Source organism: Nyctereutes procyonoides, unplaced genomic scaffold (assembly GCF_905146905.1).
Source record: "Nyctereutes procyonoides isolate TBG_1078 unplaced genomic scaffold, NYPRO_anot_genome, whole genome shotgun sequence".
Lineage (NCBI taxonomy): Eukaryota > Metazoa > Chordata > Mammalia > Carnivora > Canidae > Nyctereutes > Nyctereutes procyonoides.
The window spans coordinates 5150977-5177102 of record NW_026575026.1 but is presented as its reverse complement, the minus strand read 5'-3'; the positions used below and the strand labels follow the sequence as shown (position 1 = coordinate 5177102).

Below are 26126 nucleotides of genomic sequence, written 5' to 3'. Positions count from 1 at the left end.
GTGTTTAACCTTTTTAATAAGACTATAAAGGAGAATATTTTGATCATCCCGTTTTAGGAATAAGGAAGCATGCTCAGAGACGTTAAATAACTTGTGCAAAAATCACACAACTGGAGAGACAGATATTCCCCTCTTAGCCCTTTTCTTAATCTACTACATCAGTTCTTCTTAGACTTTAAGACATATAGGACTGGGGCCTAAAATTGGATTTCTTCTTCTTTTTTTTTTTTTTTAAGATTTTATTTATTTGTGAAAGGCACACAGAGAGAGGCAGAGACACAGAGGAAGAAGCAGGTTCCCAGCAGGGGGGCCCAAGCAGGACTCGATCCTGGGACCCCGGGGTCACAACCTGCGCCCAAGGCAGACGCTCAACCACTGAGCCACCCAGGTGCCCCTGAAATTCTGTATTTCTAACATGCTCCCAAGTAGTGATGTGTGATGATGATCTAAGGATCACTGTTTTAATAGGAGTTTCTCATGCTGTCCTCAGTTGTGAGATTTTGTAGCTCTTGTAGGAAATGATCTTTTGAGTCCACCAGTGACTCACTTCTATTTAAATTTTGAAATTTAAAGAATAAAACTATCATTTTTTTCCTGCAAACAAGTTGAATCTTCCCAGCTCTAGGATCACTTGAGGAGACGTAGAGACACAACAGAGAGAGATGAGAGAAACAGAATTTGCTGTAAACTCTGCTGCAATGGCTACCACCCTGTTCCTTTCTTTTTTATTCTTTCATATCAAACAGAGTGTGAACTAGCTTACATGTTGATGTGTTTGTTACATTTCCTGAATTATTGATAGAAAATTAAAAACTCTGGAGAGGCTCTTATTTATTTATTTGCCATTTGCTACTACAACATAATGCCTTGGAGAATTTCCCTTTGTGCTGATTTGTTCATCTTCTTGCTAACCTACATGAATGTTGGTTTTTTGTTTGTTTGTTTTCTGTTTTTTGTTTTTTACCACCATTATGCCTGATACAAAAACAGCAGGGTGGGCATCTCTCCTCAACACGGCTAGAATATGTGTGTGAGAGAAATATTCTTTAACACCACTTTCCCAATTTTAATACTAGATTAGTAAAGTTAACATAAAAATTTAGCAATAGGCTTTTCTTAGTAAAAAATGTCAAGTTTCAATAATACCATAAGGAAAATTCTGAATTTTAAAGCCTACATGGGCATTGCTAAAAGATAGGGACAAAAATGATAAAAATGTAAGTAATGAATAATGTCAAAAAATGGAGTTTGAGGTCATGTTTTACTGGTAGGCTAAGCAGTAGTAAATTCATGAATTTGGAATTTAATGTAAGGAATGGTCATTAATATGTTGTCTACTTCCAAGAAGTATAGATATATATTTATGTGTAGTTGGCTTTTGAGTCTCTGGATTATAACATTAGAATAATGGCTTTGAGAGAAGGAAGACTCTTTAAAAAAGAGATGACTGTGGTAGTCTAATCATGATTCTGTTTCACAAATTTGCTAATAGTGTAAAAGGGACAATCTAACAAAACCGTTTTCAGCCTTGCAGAGAGGCTGTAGTGAGTCTTCTCTGGGGCGACCTGCAAAGGCCACAGCATTGGTGCTCTTAGTCTCAAGGAATTCCTGACAGAAACGGGTACTTGAGCTTCCCTCCGCCTGTTAAGTTAACCCTCACAAAACTCAGAGTGGTTATTATTGTCTCCATATCACGATTGGAAAACGTGACGGAACTGAACTAAACACAACACAGGCCTAGAGAGGTACCGTCTCCTGAAGTCTGTGTTCTCAACTAATCAAGGGAAAAGCCACAGCTGGTTTCAGATCCATTTGCAAAGTTCATATGATTTGCTGGTTCTTCCTCCAGGAAAGCAAACAAAATCTTTTCTAGATACGGCAAATATGCATTTGACTGATATTTGAGACTATTTCCCTTAGTTGAAGGCCTTGAACACTGATGGGGGAGAGAACTTTGCCTGGGCTTTCCATCAGTGAACCAGGAGATGTAGAAATGCCTTCATTTTGCTTCTTGGAAGAACTGGCTTCTGGATCTACAACTTATCTGTTAGAGGGAAGGAAGAAAGCAATGAGTAGCCAAAGGAGTCATGATGACAACACCATCAGCGTCCTGTAATGTCCTGTGATGCAGGGTAACATTGCATCTGGAAACACTGTATTTTACCAGAAATTTACCAAAAATTATTTTTGTTGGTTTATTCATTTACTCACACATTTATTGATCCATCGCTCTTTTTTAAAAAAGATTTTATTTCAGAGAGAGCTAGAGAACTTGAGAGAGAGTGAGCACGAGCAGGAGTGGGGTGGTGGGGAAAGGGGCAGAGGGAGAAGGAGAAGCAGACTCTCCCACAGACCAGGTAGCTGGAGGCAGGGCTCTGTCCTGGGACCCTGAGATCATGACCCGAGCCAAAGGCAAGTCTTTAACAGGCTGAGCCACCCGGGTGCCCCTCATCCATCACTCTTACAATGGAAGAAGAGCTCATAGCAATGTATTTGTATAATACTACACATTATTATTGGTTTCGAAGTACATCTTCTTATAAAAAATTGAGCCAGGGAAGGTAAGCGGGATAAACTGTATGGGTCCTGACTGCCTTGCCTGCGCCGACCCGGCCTGGAGGTTGTCCATGCACCTGGCATCTGATGAGACTGCCCCATGGGTGCAAGTAGGAGGGGAGCCTGGGCATAGCTTTGGGGGCCAGATGCAGCCTGGGGCTGCTGCTTCTGGTGCGGCTCCTGCTCAAGCAGATTTATTCAAATCAAGCAACTGTTGTGATGCTTTCCAGTACCTCCTCCGGAATCTAGCTGCTCGCAGTCAACAGCCTGTGTCTTTATGGTCTTATTCTGTCCTGGGTCTCTAGTCTTAGGAGGCTCAAGCCAAGACCCATTTATAGGGTAGGCCTCCTTTATCAGCGGCTTCTCCGTCAGGGGTTTTAGTTACCTGTGGCCACCTGGGGTCTGGAAGCAGCTGATGCTCCCAGCCAATCATGTAAATGCTGTCACCACACTGGCGTCCTTCACCTCCCAGCTCATCACGTAGGCGTTTTAACATCTCACATAATAGCATGAAGAACGGTGACTACGAGAGAGAGATTTTGAGAGACAAAGAGAGGCCACATTCACTTATCTTTTATTGTGGAATATTGTTATAATTGTTCCATTTTGTTATTGTTAAGTTTTTATCTTTACTGTGCCTAATTTGTAATTTAAACCCTATTTTAGGGAAAAACATAATACATATTGGGTTCCGTACTATCATGGTTTCAGGCATCCACTGAGGGTCTTGGAACGCATCCCTATGGATGAGGGGGGGTTCTCTTTTCTAAATCCAATCCAGGGCACCTGGCTCAGCAGTTGAGCGCCTGCCTTGGGCTCAAGGCATGACCCCCAGGGCCCTGGGATCGAGTTCCACATTGGATTCCCTGCATGGAGCCTGCTTCTCCCTCGGCCTGTGTCTCTACCTCTGTCTCTGTGTCTCTCATGAATAAATAACAATCTTTAAAAAAGATTTAAAAAATAAATTCTATCCAGATAGTGTGTAGACCTCCAGTGCAAGGAGGAAGAAACAGGTGTTCATTGAATCTGCTAATTCCGTACCTTATTTTATTGACACAGAAAATATGGAGGATCCCAAAATTGAATGGTTTGGAGAGCAGGTGAAGCGTTTGACTAAATGGTGAATCCCAATATTAAATCTGCTGGAGTTGCAAGTACAAGATGAAGGGAAACAACATCCAAAATTAGTGAAGATGATTTTCTTAAATGTGGTTTAAGAAGTACAAGGCACCTGGAATCCTACCTTAAAAACGAGAGTAGATTTTGTCTTCTCTAGAGAGAAAGGATGAGATGGGGAAGAGATTCAGGTTTCATTTGGTTCGGCAGGGCCGTAAGAGAACACACAGAGCTTGTAAGCTTCTATATATGGTACGTTGGCAGGTGCTCCCAGGTGTGGCCGTGATGCCCTGATGCTTCAGCTGGGCGCATTTAAGACCAAGATGCTCTGGATGCAGCTTTACGTCGTTAGGCTCTCACTTTTTCTCGAGAACTGAACTCTTGGCTTTTAGGCTCTGGATTGGACATCGCATTGGCCTTTTTTCTGTAGTAACTGTCGTGTACCAGACAATTGGGATGGACTAAGTCTACCTCAAATCCAAGCATAATGGGTTAACTTTGCTTTAATCTTTATCACCTCTTTCTTTTCTTTCTTTCTTTGTTTCTTTCTTTGCTTCTTTCTTTCTTTCTTTTTTTTTTTTTTTTGGTGCCGAGACCCAGGATTGATACCACCCCTTCCTGGGCAACAAAAGCGTCCGGTTCACGTAGATAAAATGATTCCAAAAAAGTGCACTGACCTCCACTAATTTCAAAATGCTCTTTATTTCTGCATATGCTGAATACTTTTTAGAATTTAGAAGATGATCTGTTTTGAAGGTAAAATCGACTCGCCTTGAAATTAAGGCAAATATGTGAATCAAACGGTAAGTCAAGTATTTGGGAAGTGAAGTGTGGAATAATTCTTGTGCTTTTTTTGTAAATACTTTTTGAAGAAACTCTATGAATCAGAATAGCCTCATTTGGAACGCTTTCTTTTATCAGTCAATATTTTTAGAAAGAGCCTGGCCCGAAGCCTAACGCGGGCTGAATTCTGGAAAGTAAGTCTTTCACAGCTGCCTCGAGGCACAGAAACCTTTTAAAAATAGATATTCCTTAAAGTCTTTTGTTCCCATGGTCGCACACTGATGCTTACGTGTTCCAGTGTCTACTATCTCCGCGGTAGTCTTGATAACTAAGGTCATTTTTTTTTAATCGTTAGCCATCTCCCCAGGAACCCACATTCAGCAGATCTCCAGCTACTGAGTGTGTGATTGAACCTGACCTTTTGTTTCCTACCTGAATGTCGTGCATCTATTTTGGGTTATGTATTGTGTTTGGGTATTTATGCCTTTATTCACAGTAACTTCTCATGTTCTGGAATGGATTTGTATTGAACACAAACTGTAAATAAATCGAAATGGCTAAAAACCTACAGGGACTGTAATTACCTTGTAACAGCTAAACCTGCAGGCTTTGAGGCATTAATTTCCTTAAAGTCACAGCAGCTACGAAGTGTCCTATACAGTTTAATTTCTTCACATTGAATGCTCTGTGATTTCAACCTAGTAAATAATCAAGATATGCAATAACTGGGAATAGTTTAAAATAATTGTTTTTTTGACTATATACTATAAACCTACATGTTTTTTGCATTTTTCTCTTTCCCACCCCCAGAGCTTTCACAGTCCTCCCCACTTACCTGCCTTTTGCTATTTTTTTCATTGCTTTAACCCTTCATATTTTTTCAGTTTTTATCATGAGATTGCTCTCATTTTTCCCCCACTATAATTTTGTCTAAATAATGCAATGGTCAGTCATCAAACAGTAATTTGATTGAGCCACACCTGTTCTTGGAATCTTAAAAAGTTTAAGTTGGATGTTCATATGCAGAAAAACATTTTCTGTTCCTTAATTTTCTAACCATATGATCAAGAGGCACAAAAAAAAAGTGAATCTTGAGTGATTGGTATAAACTGCCTGAAGATGGGTAATATTGAATAGAAAAACGTAAAGATCTTAATGAAAGGAGACAGCATCCAATTTATTTACAAGAAAGAGTTCCTAACATGAACATATTGTGAACATTAAAAAAAAATGTGACACGTGAGCTTTTGGAACTTACATCTTAATTTATCACTACCAATTCTAGCAGGAAAAAACATGCCTGTAGCCATTTCAAGAGAAGATGTAATGAAAAATAAGTCCTGATGGGGTGCCTGGGTGGCTCTGTTCCTTAAGCATCTGCCTTCGGGTCACATCATGATCTCAGGGTCCTGGGGTCGAGTCCTGCATCGGGCTCCCTGCTCAGGGGGGAACCTGCCTCTCCCCCTCCCTCTGCTCCTCTCCCCCACTTGAACCACCATTCTCTCTCTCTCTCACTCACTCTCTTCTCTCAAATAATTTAAAAAAATCAGTCATGGACATTGAACATAAAAAGGAAATTTCAGAAAATAGCTCTTTCCTAACAAAATTACTTAAATATTGAGGAATTTTTTTGTTAGGTTTTTTTTTAAAGATTAGAACATATTAAATTTAAGTCTGAGTCTTAGAACATCTTCAATGTGAGCCAAATACAAAGCCCCCCCTTTTTTTTTGCTTAGCACAAGTTGTGTTCAATAGACATTTTTTGGCTTCAAAGTTTAGATGATGCACAGAGAAATTTTGATTTAATGAAACCTGTACATTACTTCAACCAATTGCTTAATTTCCTAATAAATACTCTAAGTATGAAATTCATATGTGAGAACCATACAAATTTAAAATAGAAATTATATAATTAAGGGGTGCCTGGGTGGCACAGTCCAACCAGGTACAGTCTGACTCTTGGTTTCAGCTCAGGTGTGAGATGAAGCCTGGCAGTGGGCCTTGTGCTTAGTGCAAAGTCTGCTTGGGATTCTCTTTCCCTCTCTTCCCCCCCTTTTTTTCTCCCCCTACCAGTGCTTTCTCTCTCCCTCAATAAATTTCCTTTTTAAAAAGGATTTTAAAGTTTTTGAAATTTCAAGATGAGTTTTGTTCAGGCTTAATTCTTTATTTCATTAAAAACTTATAATTTTGGGGAATCTGCTTTTTTCCTTATAAAGGTTATTTTTATTTAGCAAGAAGAATGCAACATTAGAGGGGATCCCTGGGTGGCCCAGCGGTTTAGTGCCTGCCTTCGGCCCAGGGCCTGATTCTGGAGTCCTGGGATCGAGTCCTGCATTGGGCTCCCTGCATGGAGCCTGCTTATGTCTCTTTCTCTCTCTCTCTCTCTCTCTCTCTCTCTCTCTCTCTCTCTCTCTCCCTCTCTCTCCCTCTCTCTCCTTTTCTGTGTCTCATTAATAAATAAATAAAATCTTAAAAAAATGCAACATTAGAGAAGATGAATATACATTTTTCTTGTATTTAAAAATCTATCATTTTCCCTCTCATCTATTTATTTCAACTGATTCCTTTTTCTTTTCTTTCAACAGGCTGAGTTAAATGACCCAACTGACCCCTTCACTAATCCTAGTACAAAAGTCTCATCAGATGTTGGGGATGAAATTTTCTCTAAATATGTAGGCTGGAGAATTGCCAGTGCTCTTTCCAAACTGTTCTTCTCTTCTGCCGATGCCCACCTTCTTCCTTTGAAAGGACCATCGAAAAAACAGGATTTGGTGAAATATCTGAAAAAGAAGGATTCCGTGAAGAAGAGAGTTCTACGTGTTACTGTAAGGTAAAGTGAAGCATTATTCAAAATAGTCCTGTTATTCTAATACCCTGCATTTCAAAGTCACACAAATTATAAATAATCCTATGCCACGTTATTTAACTCAGTTTCTCATTTCCAATTCGAATCTTGGCTTCAACAACTTGTAGCTCTTGTAGCATAGGCAAGCACTCTCTTCTAAGCAACTATTTCCTGTGTTTAAGAAAAAAGAAATATATATATATATGTGTGTGTATATATATATATTGTATATAAAATATATAATCAATGTTCTAATATGGTGAAAGCCTCCCTCCAGTTACCAACCTTCATTTGCCCAGTCTACCCCTATCTGTCCCTACCATTAATTGCTTGTGTATCCTTTCAGGGTCTATAAAGTAAAAACAAAATAAATTATAAGAATATTTTACATTTTCTCTCCATTTTTACATGAAAGTTAGCATACTAAATATACCATGTGGCATCTTACATTTTTTATTTAACTTCATTTCTTAGATTTTTTTTCATGCCAGTATATAGAGAATTTTCTCATCATTTTTTTAATCTATTACAATGTTTTTCTTAGTATGGATGTACCATAGTTTATTTAATCAGTAACTGATTAAATCGGCTTCCTATTGGCCTGCATCTGGGTTGTTTTAGATTGTCTACTACTATGTACTATCACAGAATTTAACCTTCGGTCATCTGTCTTTTTATACATGTGGAAGAGTGCCTGTGGGATAAATTCTTGGAAGTGTGATTTCTGAATATGCCTTTATAATTTTGGTAGATATTTCCAAATTGTCTTTCAGAGGAATTTTGCACATTTATATCCCCACCAGCGATATCTGGGAGTACTTGTTTCTCTAGTCTTTCCAATAGGGGCTGTTGACAAACTTTTGGGCTTTAATAATCTGAAAAGTGAAATGTGGTTTCTAAATATAGTTTTCTTAAGGTGAGTGGTTTAAATAACTTTCATTTGTTAAGAGCCTTTGTTTATATGGGAATCAACTATTCCTTTTGCACATTTTTCTATTGAGTTTGTATCTTTTTTACTTAGCTTTGCAAGTATTTACTAATCTAAAAGAATTAAAAGAATTTCAATAATTTGGAATATCTACTCATTCAAGGTTTGGTACCTAATGCCTCTTCTTAGGGTAGCTCTTTGTCAAATTTTTCTATTTTTAAATGGCTATTGGCAAGGCCGATTCAGCCAGAATGCACAGTAGAGCTAAATTCAGTTATTACTGTTTGAGATCCATGCCATTAAAACACATGGAGTATCAATCCTGAACGTTATTCTCTTTAGATATTTCTCTATCTTCTTTAGTCAATTTTAGCAGATTATGCTCTTTGAATATTACCTCATTTGTCAGAATTTATTTGGCCACAAGACCAAAGTAGTATATTAAGATTCTTCTGTTTCTGTTTATTTTCTTCCTCAACCAATTCTCATTTTGTGTATTTGCATTTTGTCCCTTTTATTCTTCTTAATTAGTGTTTTATTCATTTTATATTATTTTCCCAATGAACCAGCTTTTAGATTCAAATTCAGCGTTGTCTAATTCATTACTTGTGCTCCAAAATTATGAGACTTTTGCTACCCAAAGGCAGACTCTATTGGAGGTATAATAACTGGATGAAATAAGGCCAGTGGGCAGGCTTGGCTTTTGTATACATAAACGGTCCACAGAAAAATAGACAAATGCTTGAGAGGAGTTCTGACATAGTCTTGAGCATTTTTTCCAGAATTCTAAAATCAGTGAGGAGGACATATACATTTGAATTGAAGGATCTCACAGCCTGGACTTTGGGAGTCTCGTTGAAAGAAATAAATATCATAAAAATATTCTTCAGCATATACTATAGCATATACTTATTCTTCAGCATATACTATAAATATAAAAATATTCTTCAGCATATACTATAAATATTTGTTAGGTTGCAATATATCAAAGTACAATGAAAATGCCAGCTTCAAATATCAGGGGTATTGAGATTTACTTTAGGATCCCCAAATGTATTCCATACATTCTCAAGGACCAAAGACATGGGAGAAAATCCATCTGGGACCAGAGAGGGGACTTTGAACAAGTGACTTTGGCTTCTCATTATGGTCAGTTAAAGGAAAAGATAGAAAACGAAAAACAGAAGAAACTGGATATTGGTAAGAGAAGATGAAGGAAATAGGGGAAAGGGTCAATAAAATAGTAAAGGAATAAAAGGCGGATGGAGATGAATGGTTCCTGCCGGGACACAAAGGAAAAGCAGAGAGAGAGAGAAGAGGAGACATGTTGGCAAGTAGCTCAGCGGGTCAAGCCTCTGATTCTTGGTTTTGGCTCAGGGCACAGCCTCCAGGGTGTGGGATCCAGCCCAGTGTGAATGACTCTGCTCCAGATCCTCTCTCGTGCGTGCACATCCTCTCTCCCTCTCTCAAATCAATCAACCAATCTTAAACCCCAGAAGAGAGAAATAGGTGTTATGAGCAGCAGGAAAGATGAGAGACCGACTGAGAAGAGGTCTGCTAGAGCCAGTTACCAATGGGGCGATGGGGGCGAGGGTTGAGGGGGGGAGGCGAATATGCAAAGGCAGAGGAAAATGAGACAAAAGAATAGTGGGGTGAGGTTATGACTCACAGTCCTGTAGGTTTTGAAGGATTGGTGACTTAAGCTTCCCATCAGAGCCTACAGTCCACTGATGACCATCTTTCATCATTAATCTTGAAAAAATGATTTTTCATTTTTTGAGATCCATGCCATTAAAATACCTGGAGTGTCGGGGGGCAAGGAGCCCCCCACAAGTAGCCCCCCCGCAGGATGTGTAGGGGGACAGGGAACTTGGGAGAATAGGGTTCATTATTGCCCTGGAGCCCTAAAGTGTACTTATTTCGGTGTGAAAATCTGAAAATTTACTATTAAGGAGAAAATGGAGCTTCCTTACTGATGAAGCATCAGCTACATCTCATGACCTATAATTTTTTTCCAGAAATATTTTTCTTCACTTGTGTTTTCAGCCTGTTTCTTTGAAACCAAGAATTCAGCCTTTTGTATGTTGATAAACAGATATTTTACTCTGAGTGATTTGCAGATCTGACTTCTTTCTTTTTTGAAAAATTTCAAAAGGAAATTCATTGTTTTTCTACTTTATATTGTCTTTTTGGGGGGCAGGGGTTTGCTTTAAGTTAGTGGGGCATGCTATTGGATGCATGTTTTTTTGTCCCTCAGCATTAAAAAAAACAATCATTATGGTTCTCTTACTATATCCTAAAATGGCAGCCAAAAAACCAGGCATATAATTCTTCTACTTCAAAGCATAGTATTTTCCTTTTCTCTGTTATTAAAAATACCATAAATTTACCTTAAGGCTAAGGATTGAGAACTCTGAAGGCCAAATTTTCAAAAACCAGTTCCCACATCTACTGTTTGCTTCTGAAGTTTCTCATAAACATATTTTCTAAGCTTAGGCCTTGAATCCCTGTAAACTGACAAATAACTGATTTTTGCACATCTGCAAAGACTGGGAAAGTTCTGACCTGAAACTTTGTCTCTGATGCTGCATAGTTGGCTCACAAGTTTTGCATCTGGAGACTTCAGGACACCGGCCGGAGAGAGAGCCCAGGTGCTCCTGGCAAAAGCGTGCTGAGAGCACCTGTGGCCGTTCAGGCAGGAAGTGCCAGCTGCCCAGGCCCCAGGGATGGAGGGGGACTCCACCAGCTGAAGCACTCGTAGGCCCCCTACTTCTAGCTAGCTGGTTGCCAGGCAAGTCAAGATGAATCTCTGAGGTCGTAGTTGAACAATCCTGTTTATTTTGTACTTTTTGTAGATTTTACAGACCTATAAAAATCTCCATTTTTATATACGTGGAATCTGCTAGGCTAAGTAATTTGCCCAAGGACCCAACGACCTTTAAGTGTAGGGGTTGGAACTTGGGTACCTCCTGACTTCTGAGTCTACAGTGCTGCTTTCTTTCCCCTCGTGGGAAATTTATCTGATGGCAAAGCCTTGAGCAGTTAAAAAAAAATTAAGAAAAATATTTTTGTTTATTTTTTCAATTTCCGTCTCGATTTTCAGAGCTTCATTTTGATTAAGGGACTTTTTTTTTTTTTTCTGCGCTCTGCATCTCTCTAGTTATTATTAGGAAATCTATGTGAAGGTGGAGGCACTTTTAGAAAGATGGTATGATTTTTTTTTTCCCTCCACTGGCTTTAGCGAAAATCATAGTGACTTACTAGAGAGTGCCTCCTCCTTGATGTGGAGTGCATATATATGAAGAGAGGGAGATTAAAATAATAAAAAGAGCTGCAAAAAATTACTAAATGTCTTAAATCTTCCTACTTCTAGTTCACGAAAGGAAAAAAGGAATCTGTATCTCCTTCACAAAACATCAAATATGTTTGTTTATAGTTGCTTTCTGATTAATTTAGATTAAGTAATTTAATTTCTCTGAGCCTTCAGCTTCTAATCTTTGAATTGTAAAAACTGTACATCTCCTCAGGTTTGTCTTGAAGTTACAAGGAAAACCTCTAGATAAAAAGCCTGGATATATTAGTTCCTTTTCCCTCTGTTCTATAATTTAGTAGGTTTTCTAAAAAGGTTTTTTTTTTCTTTATAATATATTATTTAATTCTTAGGAAAATTATGATAAATAATAACTGGAAGATTTACATGGTGGTGCCTATATATAATTAAGCTATGAATTGCTGCTAGCAACTTTTCAAAGAACGCTTACAGCTTCACGATGATTCCCTTTTTGGTTCTGTTTTGTTTCCCTTCTTCTTTCTAGTTTTAGAATGAAAACACAGTTGACAGTGGTTCTGTGTCATACATGCATTTTGAAGGTATGGTGTCAAGATCCATTATGGAAGAGTAAAGTTTGGAAATGTTGATAGTTAGCATGGCTTAACCATAATTTTCAGCTTAAGAGAGGAAGAAGAGCCTGAACAGGTCTTCAGAGATGAGCTCCTGATCCTTGAGGCTTTGTGATTTAATTATTAAAATATTGGTTAGATCATCAGCTCCCATCGGTCATTTAAAGGGCTAAGACTTCTAGAGACCTAAGGGGTGTGAGAAGTGAACTCCAGCCCCCAGTGACAGAAACGTGCTTCGCCCCCACCCCCACCCCGTCCCCAGATGCAACAACAGTTGACCTGCAGTCTTGCCTGAAAGATCAGTCAGTCCTCACCTAGCTGTACTGTTCCCTGTCCTCTCCTGCCTTTCCACTGGAGCCTTGGTCTGCACAGGGATGGCGTCATTGGGGTTATAGCTTGAGCTGCCACTTCACTGTAGTGTCTTTATATGTAGATGACAGGTGTCTGGCTTCAATACATCATCAACCCCAAGAGTTTTCCATTCATAGTATCATGATGGGAAGGTAGGATCTTAAAAATGGCACAGGTGAGGTGTAAAAAAGATCCTGTTTCAAATGCAGGTCAACTAGAGTCAAAATGATAGCCTTATGGGAAGACAAAGTTGTGTGACAGAAAACAAAAATAAAATCTGTTTTTGTTTTCTTTTGTGTTTTGTTTGGCTTATCATGTGAATTGTGTTCTTTATTTTTTAAAGATTTTATTATTTATTTATTTATTTTTATTTTTATTTATTTATTTTTATTTTTATTTATTCTTATTTATTTATTTATTTTTTTAATAAATTAATTTTTTATTGGTGTTCAATTTGCCAACATACAGAATAACACCCAGTGCTCATCCCCTCAAGTGTCCCCCTCAGTGCCTGTCATCCACTCACCCCCACCCCCCGCCCTCCTCCCCTTCCACCACCCCTAGTTCGTTTCCCAGAGTTAGGAGTCTCTATGTTCTGTCTCCCTTTCTGATATTTCCCACACATTTCTTCTCCCTTCCCTTATATTCCCTTTCACTATTATTCATATTCCCCAAATGAATGAGAACATACACACTGTTTGTCTTTCTCCGATTGACTTACTTCACTCAGCATAATACCCTCCAGTTCCATCCACATTGAAGCAAATGGTGGGTATTTGTCGTTTCTAATGGCTGAGGAATATTCCATTGTATACATAAACCACATCTTCTTTATCCATTCATCTTCCGATGGACACCGAGGCTCCTTCCACAGTTTGGCTATTGTGGACATTGCTGCTATAAACATCGGGGTGCAGGTGTCCTGGCGTTTCATTGCATCTGAATCTTTGGGGTAAATCCCTAACAGTGCAATTGCTGGGTTGTAGGGCAGATCTATTTTTAACTCTTTGAGGAACCTCCACACAGTTTTCCAGAGTGGCTGCACCAGTTCACATTCCCACCAACAGTGCAAGAGTGTTCCCTTTTCTCCACATCCTCTCCAACATTTGTGGTTTCTTGCCTTGTTAATTTTCCCCATTTTCACTGGTGTGAGGTGGTATCTCATTGTGTTTTTTTTTTTTTAAGAAATTTTTTTTTAAATTTTTATTTATTTATGATAGAGAGGCAGAGACATAGGCAGAGGGAGAAGCAGGCTCCATGCACCGGGAGCCTGATGTGGGACTCGATCCAGGGTCTCCAGGATCGCGCCCTGGGCCAAAGGCAAGCGCCAAACCGCTGCGCCACCCAGGGATCCCCTCTCATTGTGGTTTTGATTTGTATTTCCCTGATGGCAAGTGATGCAGAGCATTTTCTCATGTGCATGTTGGCCATGTCTATGTCTTCCTCTGTGAGATTTCTCCTCATGTCTTTTGCCCACTTCATGATTGGATTGTTTGTTTCTTTGGTGTTGAGTTTAATAAGTTCTTTATAGATCTTGGAAACTAGCCCTTTATCTGATACGTCATTTGCAAATCTCTTCTCCCATTCTGCAGGTTGTCTTTTAGTTTTGTTGACTGTTTCCTTTGCTGTGCAAAAGCTTCTTATCTTGATGAAGTCCCAATAGTTCATTTTTGCTTTTGTTTCTTTTGCCTTCGTGGATGTATCTTGCAAGAAGTTACTGTGGCCAAGTTCAAAAAGGGTGTTGCCTGTGTTCTCCTCTAGGATTTTGATGGAATCTTGTCTCACATTTAGATCTTTCATCCACTTTGAGTTTATCTTTGTGTTTGGTGCAAGAGAGTGGTCTAGTTTCATTCTTCTGCATGTGGATGTCCAATGTTCCCAGCACCATTTATTGAAGAGACTGTCTTTCTTCCAGTGGATCGTCTTTCCTCCTTTATCGAATATTATTTGACCATAAAGTTCAGGGTCCACGTCTAGGTTCTCTATTCTGTTCCATTGATCTATGTGTCTGTTTTTGTGCCAGTACCACACTGTCTGATGACCACAGCTTTGTAGTACAACCTGAAATCTGGCATTGTGATGCTCCCAGATCTGGTTTTCTTTTTTAAAATCCCCTGGCTATTCGGGGCCTTTTCTGATTCCACACAAATCTTAAAATAATTTGTTCTAACTCTCTGAAGAAAGTCCATGGTATTTTGATAGGGATTGCATTAAATGTGTAAATTGCCCTGGGTAACATTGACATTTTCACAATATTAATTCTGCCAATCCATGAGCATGGAATATTTTTCCATCTCTTTGTGTCTTCCTCAATTTCTTTCAGAAGCGTTCTATAGTTTTTAAGGTATAGATCCTTTACCTCTTTGGTTAGGTTTATTCCTAGGTATCTTATGCTTTTGGGTGTAATTGTAAATGGGATTGACTCCTTAATTTCTCTTTCTTCAGTCTCGTTGTTAGTGTATAGGAATGCCATTGATTTTTGGTCATTGATTTTGTATCCTGCCACGCTACCGAATTGCTGTATGAGGTCTAGCAATCTTGGGGTGGAGGCTTTTGGGTTTTCTATGTAGAGTATCATGTCATCGGTGAGGAGGGAGAGTTTGACTTCTTCTTTGCCAATTTGAATGCCTTTAATGTCTTTTTGTTTTCTGATTGCTGAGGCTAGGACTTCCAATACTGTGTTGAATAGCAGTGGTGAGAGTGGACATCCCTGTCTTGTTCCTGATCTTAGGGGAAAGATTCCCAGTGCTTCCCCATTGAGAATGATATTTGCTGTGGGCTTTTCGTAGATGGCTTTTAAGATGTGGAGGAAAGTTCCCTCTATCCCTACACTCTGAAGAGTTTTGATCAGGAATGGATGCTGTATTTTGTCAAATGCTTTCTCTGCATCTAATGAGAGGATCATATGCTTCTTGGTTTTTCTCTTGCTGATATGATGAATCACATTGATTGTTTTACGAGTGTTGAACCAGCCTTGTGTCCCGGGGATAAATCCTACTTGGTCATGGTGAATAATTTTCTTAATGTGTTGTTGGATCCTATTGGCTAGTATCTTGTTGAGAATTTTTGCATCCATGTTCATCAGGGATATTGGTCTGTAATTCTCCTTTTTGGTGGGGTCTTTGTCTGGTTTTGGAATTAAGGTGATGCTGGCCTCATAGAAGGTCTTTGGAAGTACTCCATCTCTTTCTATCTTTCCAAACATCTTTAGTAGAATAGGTATGGTTTCTTCTTTAAACGGTTGATAGAATTCCCCTGGGAAGCCATCTGGCCCTGGACTCTTGTGTCTTGGGAGGTTTTTGATGACTGCTTCAATTTCCTCCCTGGTTATTGGCCTGTTCAGGTTTTCTATTTCTTCCTGTTCCAGTTTTGGTAGTTTGTGGCTTTCCAGGAATACGTCCATTTCTTCTAGATTGCCTAATTTATTGGCGTAGAGCTGTTCATAATATGTTTTTAAAATCGTTTGTATTTCCTTGGTGTTGGTAGTGATCTCTCCTTTCTCATTCATGATTTTATTAATTTGAGTCTTCTCTCTCTTCTTTTTTAATAAGGTTGGCTAATGGTTTATCTATCTTATTAATTCTTTCAAAGAACCAACTCCTGGTTCTGTTGATCTGTTCCACAGTTCTTCTGGTCTTGATTTCGTTGAGTTCTGCTCGAATTTTAATTAACTCTCTTCTTCTGCTGGGTGTAGGGTCCTTTTGCTGTTTTTTCTCTAGCTTTATTTATTTATTTATTTATTTATTTATTTATTTATTTATTTATTATTTATTTATGACACAGAGACAGAGAGGCAGAGACCCAGGCAGAGAGAGAAGCAGGCTCCATGTAGGGAGCCTGATGTGGGACTCAATCCCAGGTCTCCAGGATCACGCCCTGGGCCAAGGGCAGGTGCTAAACCACTGAGACACCCAGGGATCCCCTGTGTTCTTTTTTAAAAAATAAACTTGGCATGTAACATTGGATAAGTTTAAGATATACAGGTATTACTTTGATACACTTTATAAATTGTAATATTGCCAACAGAGTGATATTTGGCACATAATTATAGTAGGATATTTTGTCTTTATTCATTATACTGGGTGTTATAGCCGATGGCATACTTGCTTCTCATTCCAAGTGTGGACCTGTAAGATCATCACTCTTCCTGTTCTATCACCTGTTGACTACCATTTTACTCTGCTTCGTACAGGTTTGACTTTTTAGATTTCACTTACAAGGAATATATAGTATGTCTTTCTCTGACTTACCTTGCTTAGTATAATGTGCTTGTGGTGTGTCCATGTTGTCACAAATGGGAGGATATTCTCCTGAATAATCTATTGTGTATTGATACCACATCTTTTTTATATATTCATCCATTGGTGGACATTTGGGGTGTTTCCATATCTGGGCTATTGTGAGTAATGCTTCAGTAAACACAGGAGTGCATGTATTTCTTTGAAATCCTATTTACATTCCCTTTGGATACATTACCAGAGTTAGAGTTGCTGGATTGATTGTATGGTAGACCTATTTTCGATTTTTTGAGAAATCTCCATATTGTTTTCTATAATGGTTGGACCTGTTTACATCCCCACCAACAATGTATAATGGTTTCTTTTTTACCACATCCTTGTCAACACCTGTTGTCTTGATGATAGGCATTCTAACAGGGTGAAGTGATATCTCATTGTGGTTTGGGTTTGCATTTTCCTATTTAGTCATGCTGAGCCCTTTTTCATGTGTCTGTTGATCATTTTGATGTCCTCTTTGGAGAAATGTCTCTTTAGTTCTTTTGCCCATTTTAAAAATTGATTTTTTTTTTTTTTTTTGCTACTGAGTTGACTGAGCTCTTCATATATTTTGGGAATTAACTCCTTATTCAATATATGCTTTGCAAAAAATTTCTCCCATTCTCTACCTTGTTTCTTTTCATTAAGTTAATTCTTTTGCTGTTGAGAAGTGTTTAAGTCTAATGTCGTTCAGGTTGTTGAAATTTTCTTTTGTTGTGTGGGCTTTTTGTGTCATTCCCCCCAAAGTATTGCCAAGACCAGTATCAGTGAGCTTCTTCCCTGTGTTTTCTTCTAGGAGTTTATGGTATCAAGTCTTATGTTTTAAGTTTCTGATCGATTTTGAGTTAAATTTTTGTGTGAATCATGTGAGATAAGGGTCCAGTTTCATTATTCTGCCTGCATTTCTCCAGTTTCCCAGCACCATGTACTGAGACTTTCCTTTCCCCACTGGATATTCGTGGCTCCCTTGTGGAACACTACTTGACCACATATGCTGAGGTTTAATTCTGGGCTCTCTATTCTGTTCTGTTGGTCGATGTCTCATTTTTTGTGCCAGTACCAACCTGTTGTATTACTATGGGTTTGTAGTACATTGGAAATATAGAAACATGGTACCTCTTTCTTTTTTCTCAGGTTTGCTTTGGCTATTAGGGGACTTAAGTGGTTCCACGTAAATTTTAGAATTGTGTCTCGTATTTTTGCAGGTAGTATACCTTGGGTATTTTCATGGGAATTGCATTGAATCTGTAGTTGACTTTGAGCAGTATGGGCATTTTAACAGTATTAATTCTTCTGATCCATGAACATGGATATCTTTCCATTTGTTTGTGTCTTCAGTTTCAGCAAAGTTTCATAGTTTTCATCGTATGGACCACTCACTTCTTTGGCTCAGTTTATTCCTAAGTATTTTGTTGTTTTTGATGCCGTTGTGAGTAGTATTGTTTTGTTTCTTTTTCAGAGACTTTATTAGTGTAAAAGAATACAGTTGATTTCTGTATGTTAATTTCTGTATCTTACTACTGTATGGAAATTATTAATTCCAGCATTTTTTTGACTGACTCTTTGGGATTTCCTACATATAGGATCATATACAGGAACAACAATTCTGCTTTTCCCCTTCTAGTTTGGATGCCTTGTATCTCTTTACCGTGCCTAATTGCTTTAGCTAGGAATTCTAGTTCTTTACTGAATAGTGGGAGTGAACATCTTTGCCATTTTTCTCCTCTCAGGGAAAATGTTTTCAATTTTTATCCATTGACTATAATGTTAGCTGTGGGTTCATCTTAGATGGCTTTAGTTATGTTGAGGTATATTCATTCTATACCCACTCTCTTAAGGGTTTTTATCATGAAAAGATGTTGTGTTTTGTCAAACGTGTTTCCTTGGTCTATTGAGATGATTGTGTAATTTTTATCTTTCATTTTTTTAATGTGATGAATTACATTTATTGATTGGCATCTGTTGAACAATCCTTGTTTCCAGGGATAACTCTCTTTTGGTCATGGTGTATAATCCTTTCAGTGTGTTCTTGAATTTGGTTTGCTAATATTTTGTTGAGAATTCTTGTATCTATATTCATCATGGATATTGGTCTGTAGCTTTCCTTTCTTATAGTATCCAGTCTGGTTTTGTTAAAGTAGTGCTGGCCGTGTAGAAGAAGTTTGGAGGTGTTCCCTTCTCCTTGATATTTTGGAAGAGTTGGGGAGGATTGGTATTCCTTAAGTGTTTGGTAGAATTATGTAGTGAAGCCATCTGGTCCTGGAGTTTTCTGTGTTGGGAGTGTTTTGATTACTCAAATGTCTTTGCTTATTACTGGTCTGCTCAGATTTTCTATTCCTGATTCAGTCTTGGTACATTTTGTGTTTCTAGAAATGTACTCATTTCTTCTAGGTTATATAATTTGTTGGCATGTAATTGTTCATGGTACAGTCTCATGATTCCATGTATTTCTGTAATGTCAGTTATAATGTCTTCTTTCATTTCTAATTTTGAGTCCTCTCCTCCCCCTCCCACCCCCGACCCTTTAAAGTTAGTCTGGATAAGGTTTGTTAGTTTTGTCAATCTTTTTAAAGAACCAGCCCTTAGCTTTATTGATCTTTTCAACTGTTTGGGTTTGGTTTGGTTTGGTTTCAGTTCTCCCATTTATTTCTGCACTGATCCTTGATATTTCCTTTCCTGTGTTTGGGCTTACTTTGTTCTTTTTTTTTTTTTTTTCTAGTTTCCTAAAGTATAAAGTTTGGTTATGTATTTAAGATCTTCTAAGTTCTTAGTATGTGCATTTATTACCATAAACTTTCCTTTTAGAACTTTTTGCAGTATTTGATATGTTGTGTTTTCATTTATTTTGATATAATTTGTTTTATTTTGCTTTTGATTTACTCATTGACCCAATGGTTGTTTAGAAGTGTGTTGTTTAGTTTTCACATATTTGTAGATCTACTCACTTTTCTCTTACTGTTGATGTCTTGTTTCATACCATCATAGTCAGAGAAGAGGATAGGACTTCAATCTTCTTAAATTTGCTAAGATTTGTTTTGTGGCCTATTTCATGTCCAGTTGAGAAGAATGTGTATTCTGCTATTGGATGGAATGTTCTATAGATGTCTACTGAGTTCATTTGTTCTAAAGTATGATTCAATTCTAACATTTTTTTTGTCTGTATAATCTATCGATTGCTGATAGTAATGTATTCAAGTCCTCTACAATTATTGTATTGTTCATTTCACCCTTAAAGTCTGTTATTAGTTGCTTAATATATTTTGGTGCTTGGGTGTTGGGAGTGTATATGTCTATGACATATCTTCTTGATATATTGATCCCTTTATCATTATACTATGACCTTTTTTGTTGTTACCCTTTTTGGCTTCAAGGCTATTTGCTTAAAAAGATTTTATTTATATATTCATGAGAGAGAGAGAGAGAGAGAGAGAAAAGCAGGCTCCATGCAGGGAGCCCGATGTGGGACTAGATCCCGGGACTCCAGAATCATCCCCTGGGCCAAAGGCAGGCGCTAAACCACTGGGCCACCCAGGCTGCCTTGCTATTTTGACTTTATCAGCCTTTGTTTTGTTTCTGTTTGCTTGGAATATTGTCTACCATGCTTTCACTCTGAGCCTAAGTGTGTCTTTAGAGTTGAAATAAATCTCTTGCAGGCAGCTTATAGTTGGCTTTTGTTTTGTTTTGTTTTTAATCTAGCCAGCCACTCTGTGCCTTTCGATTGGTGAGTTCAGTCTATTTACATTTAGGGTGATATTGATATGGAAGTATTTACTGCTGCCATTTTGTCTTTTGCCTTCTGGTTATTTTGTTTCCCCATGGTTTCTTTTTCCTTCTCTGCCTGCCTTTGTAAATTGGTGGTTTTCCATGGTGATTTGCTCAGTATGTCCCCACCCCCCCTTTTATGTTTCATGTGTCTGCCATAGATTTTTGCTTTGTGTTACCATGAAGTTTACATAAAGCATCTCAGACAAAACAGTCTTTTTCAGAGCACCTGGGTGGTTCAGTCGATTAGGCATCTGACTCTTGATCTCAGATCAGGTCTTGATCTCAGGGTCCTGAGTTCAGGACCTGCATTGGAGGCACAGCATGGAGCCTACTTTAAAAAAAAAGTCCCTTTTCTGCTGATAGCAACTTGTCTTTATTCACATATAAAAGTTACATCTTTTTTTCTTCCCATTTAGTATTTTTGATGTCACAAATTATCTCTTTTTATGCTGTGATTTCATTACCAAGTTGTAGTAGTAGCTAAAGTTATTTTTAATGCCCTTTTCCTTTAACCTACATGCAATAGTTGAGTTTAATATACTATTCTTAAAAAGTTATAATATTCTGATTCTTTTTATCACCTTAATCAGAGTTTTTCATACTTTTGTCTTTTTGTATCCATTTGAAGAACTCCTTGCAATGTTTCTTTAAGGCAGGTCTAGTTGTGGTAAGCTTTTCTTGTCAGGAAAAAACTTCCTTCTTTCCATCTGAAGGATAACTACTGGATAGAATTTTCTTGGCTGGTGGTTTTTATCTTCAATATTTCGCATATGTCGTTCTACTCTCTCTTGGCCTGTAGAGTTTCTGCTGAGAAATCTGGTAATAGCTTAATGGGGGTGTCTCTGTATGTTACTGTCTTTTCTCTTCATTGTCTCTGAAATTCTTTTTTGAATCATTGACTTTTGATGGTTTTAATAAAGTGTTTCTTGGAGAAGGTCTTTCTATGTTGAGAAGATAAGATGTTCTTTTAGCTCTATGAACTTGTGTATGTCAAGTTGCTTTCTCTGATATGGGAAGTTCTCAGCTATTATTTCTTTAAATATTCTCTCTGCTTCCCCTCTCTCTCCTTCTGGTATACCCATTATTCTTGAGTTGGCATTTGTAATGGAGTCACATAGTTCTTAGAGGGTTCACTTTAAAAAAAAATCTTAGTTCTTTTTCTTCTTCCACCTGAATCATTTCTGTATTTCTATCCTCAAGCTTGCTAATTCTCTCTTCCATGTGATCTGCTCTATTTCCAGTGCATTCTAATGCATTCTTCATTTCATTTATTAGGTGTTTTAGTTCTAGAATTTCTGCTTGGTTCTTTTTTAGAATTTTAATTTCTTTGGTAAAGTGTTCCTTCTGTTTGTTAATTTTATTCTGAGATCATTGTATTGCCTTTCTGAGTTTTCTTATAGCTTATTGAATTTCTTTATAATGGCTTGTTTAAATTCTTTATCAGTCAGATTGCAATATTCCATGCATTTTTGGGTTCAGTTGCTGGAAAATTGTTATTTTCTTCTTGCGATACCATATCACTGTGACTTTTGCAATGTGTTTGATGAGAAATGCTTCTGTCCCTGCATTTGAAGTGGTGGGCACCTTTCTTATTTAAGCAAGGTTTTGTTTACTTTGGTTTTAATAGTTCAACAGGTTGATAGTTAAGAGCCTTCCTTTGTTTTCCAGAAGATGGTGCTATAGTACAATTTTTTGGTCTCTTGCCAACTAAGATTGGGAGTGGTACACATGGGAGGAAAAAAAAAAGAGGGTTGGTGGCAGGAGTCAGAAGGAGGGTATATCCTCAGTACTTGGGCCTTTGAGTTTGCCCAGAGTCTGGTAGGGGGATCCTCAGTTGAGGGGGTGCAAGAGGTGTGTGAATGGTCCTTTTGCCTCCCAGGGAAGACAGCAGAAGATGCTTTCCCTCCATAGTCTTTGTCTGCCTACTTCCCTTTCCCTTCTTTCCCTCTGTCACTGAGGTCTCCCTTAGAGACAGCAACTGATTTCTTCAACTGCGGTGCCTATGGCTGGGCAGTCTCCCACTTGCCACTTCCATCCATTACCTCCTCTGTTAGACAAGTTGAGGAGGCTTACTCTACACCCTCCGCTGTTCTCTGTTGTCACTGCCTCTGCTGTTGTGCACAACACTGCCACTTCCCTCTGCCACCTCCTCCACAGTCCAATCCACACACTTTTGAGTTCACAGATGGATAGATCCCTTGGGTGTCCTGGTATGCTGTGTACATCCCCCTGATTATTGATGCCTAATTAGTTGTAAATCAAAGGGGAGAGAAAAAAAGAGGAATAACTCACAGACCCATGGTGTTGATGTCAGCACTTAACTCTTTCAGAAAAAAAGGACACTGTGCAGCTTGTGATGAAATGCATTTGCAGTGGTTGACAACTGAGTATTACCCACTTACTTAGAATGTAAACTTTGGTATGGCATTAATCAGATCAGGATAGTCTCTCCACTTTGTAGTTGGGAATTGCACCCACAAAATTTTTTTATGTATTCATTTATTCAATAATTATTTATTGAATGACTAATATAGGTCAAATACTATGAAAGAATATATCTCAGACAAAATCATGGGTAAAAATAGTTATACTCCTTCCCAGTGGAACTTAAAAGCAAGTGTAGCAGTTAGATGTTAATTAAAATCACACATATGTGTTAAGTCTTTATAATGGTTAAGTGCTATGAAGAATTACTCGGTGCTATAAATAAGTGCCTTGAGGGAGAGGTACATGGTATTATGAAGACTTGGAGCTGGGACAGGAGATCAGGGAAGGAAGGTGAATGTACAAAGTCCCCTTGGTGAAAGGGATTATCAAGCATCTAAAGAGCTAAAAGAACACTGGTGTGGCTGGGTCACTGAGACCATGGGCGGCTGATGCTGGAGAGATGGTCAGAGTTTTCAGCTTTCTCTTAGAGCCAAAGAAGGCATTAAATGTTTTCTTAAAGTGGAGTGAGGAATGGATGGCTTAAGGGTGTTTGTGTGTGTGTGTATGTGTGTGTGTGTGTGTGTTTGAGCTGTGGCATGATCCTAGGTGTGAAATACTGTAGCTAAGTGATATTGGACAAATCACTTAACTTCTCTAAACCTGAATGTCTTTCTCTATAAAATTGGGTAATAATAGCAGCTTTCTTATTGGGTAACTATGAAAAGGTCAATTAAAAGTGCTTATTACAGTGTCTGGCACAAGGAAAGCACAAAATGATCATTTTTATATGAAATATATGGTAGTATAATTATAAACATAAGAAAATATATGATACACTATTGATCAATATTGCTCAGTATGATTACGTCATAACCATTTTCACTATTGCTGTTGGTGGCTTTGTTATACAGGGAAAGAGCATAGGATGCTGTTGTGTATAACCTGCACTGTGTTGGTGGCAATAGAAATGGATAGGAGGTAGATGGGTCTGCATGATATTTAGAAGAAAAAGCAACAAAATTTGAGGATGATTAGAGATGAAAAAGTGACACAAGTGAGGAGACGGAAATGTCTCTTTCAGGTTGAGGAACTAATCCAATAATGGTGCCATTCACTGAGATGAGGAATGGTTGGGGGAGATCAAGGTGTAGCTGGGGATAGGGGAAGACTGTATTTGGTTTAGACATGTTGAATTTGAAGTAGTGATTTTGAGTTATTCAAGTGGAGATGTCCTGTAGGCAGTGGATTTCATTTCTGTAATTCGGAGAAGTTGAGCGAGTCATAGAATGAAGGTGTTGACTGAGTCATGGGCATAAGCAACACTGCCTTGGTAAAGAACATTAAATGAGAGGAGAGGCAAGGCTAGGGTGGAATTTTGAGGATTACCACCGTTAATGTCTGAAAAAAATGATAATGAAAGCAAAATAAACAAACCAAACCTTAAGTACAGTTGAAGAGGAAGGAGAAAATCCAGGAGGACTTATAACAACTTAAAAAAAAAAAAAACATTTGTGGAAGGTTGTGATAACTGTAAAGCATGGTACAGTAATACTTTTTAAAAATTTTAAGCATATGGAGATGTTGATATCAAAGACATATAATGAAACTTTCTTAAAGAATCTACCCAAATAGTGCTAGAACTTCCTTGAGTATCTTTGAGCAGCACTTTGTGCTCGCTGCACAAAAAATGTTAAGTGCAAGTGAAAAAAAAACATTGAAAAAAAAAAGAAAAAAAGAAAAAAGAAAAAAAAAACATTGCAAAGAATTGTACGTGAAGCATACTATCAAAGAACCTGCAGTATCTACCTAATGAAAACCCATTAAGTGCCCAACCAGTGCATGAAGCTTTCCAAGTTTGTAGAAAAGATCCATTAATCAGGAAGGGCAGTAGTATGGTAGATGGCTCATAATATACGTGTATCTATGTACTCACAGCAGTAATGAATTTCTATCCTCTAATCAAACATTTGTACACATCAAGAAACCCCAAGATTGGTACCAAAACACCAAAAAATTATAGAGATAGATTGTCACATAGAAGCAAAATGCAACTGGCCCTTCTGGTTACTTCACAGGCGTACAGGCTTTTTAAAAGTGTTCCTAAAATAAATGAATGAATGAATGAATGAATGAATGTGTTCCTAGTCCTTCCAATTATTTTTAAGGTAAGACTTGTTAATGAGATATTTATATCATTAGCAAGGGCACAGTAGGTCTCCTCTATCATTTTATCCAATAAGCAAGGCACAGAGATGTATATTTAGGAGATTAATTCCTCTCCACAAGCACTTTTAGAACCAGTACTTCACAGCCTCCACTTTCACTTGAGAAAGTAAAAGTTTCTCCGTCCTAACAAGTTAACCGGATTTTGTGAAAATGTTCATGGTGAGAGCTGCAGTGAAATCAGGGGTCGTCCCCAAACAGGCTTCAGGTGGTGTGCACTATGCAGCCCGGTGGAGAAGAGCAAGGCAGAAAGGGAGCATATGCTGGAAGAAGCCAATCAGGAAAGTAGGAGACAGCACCATGAATGTATGAAAGTTGTGGGACACTTGTTTCTGCATGTCTTCATTATCCCCAAACTATTTTGCTGCCCCATTTCTAGGATTTGTGCATTCTTTATAAGTTTGTTATGTGCTGCCAATATATCTTCCCTAAATCTTAATTCTCACACTCTATGCCTTTTTATTTTTTCTTTCATCTTCTACCTCCCTCTTAAAAGGGTACATCTACACCCAACACTAATCATGCCTCTATCTTTAATAAATTGTCACATCCATTTATCATTCTGAACAGCTTCCACTTTCAACGCCAACACTGTCACTGCAATATAAGATCAGTAATTACTAAGCATCCATCATATCTGAAGTGATATGTCACTAAATTCTTGGCTGTTCCCAATAGTTCACTAACCTGAGTCTTGTCAAGCTGGAACTAATGTCGAGTGGTCCCCTTTCTGGTTTTTCCCCCCGCTACATAAAGCTATTCAAAGGAAAGAGCCTCTCTTTAGCATTGTAATCTTACTAAACCATTTACATGAGCAAACCAATATTGTCACACAGAAGTCTAAGCACAGCTGGCTGACAAATCAACCACCTATTAGCATACTAATATCAAGCAAGGAGAGCTGTGATAAGTGAATTGTACCAAAAAAAAAAAAAGTCACATTGAATAATTTCAGCAG

The 26126-nt window shown here is 38.1% G+C and overlaps 1 protein-coding gene across 1 annotated transcript in view; it reads left to right on the top strand.

Moving 5' to 3' along the window:
- TMEM232 (transmembrane protein 232) overlaps positions 1–26126 on the top strand; it is a gene marked incomplete at its 5' end in the record, with an annotated part of 204195 nt that overhangs the window by 78792 nt on the left and 99277 nt on the right. Inside the window, one exon of the mRNA XM_055315253.1 lies at positions 7041–7285. Coding sequence (XP_055171228.1) covers positions 7041–7285 — 245 coding nt within the window. The remainder of the gene's footprint in view (positions 1–7040; positions 7286–26126) is intronic.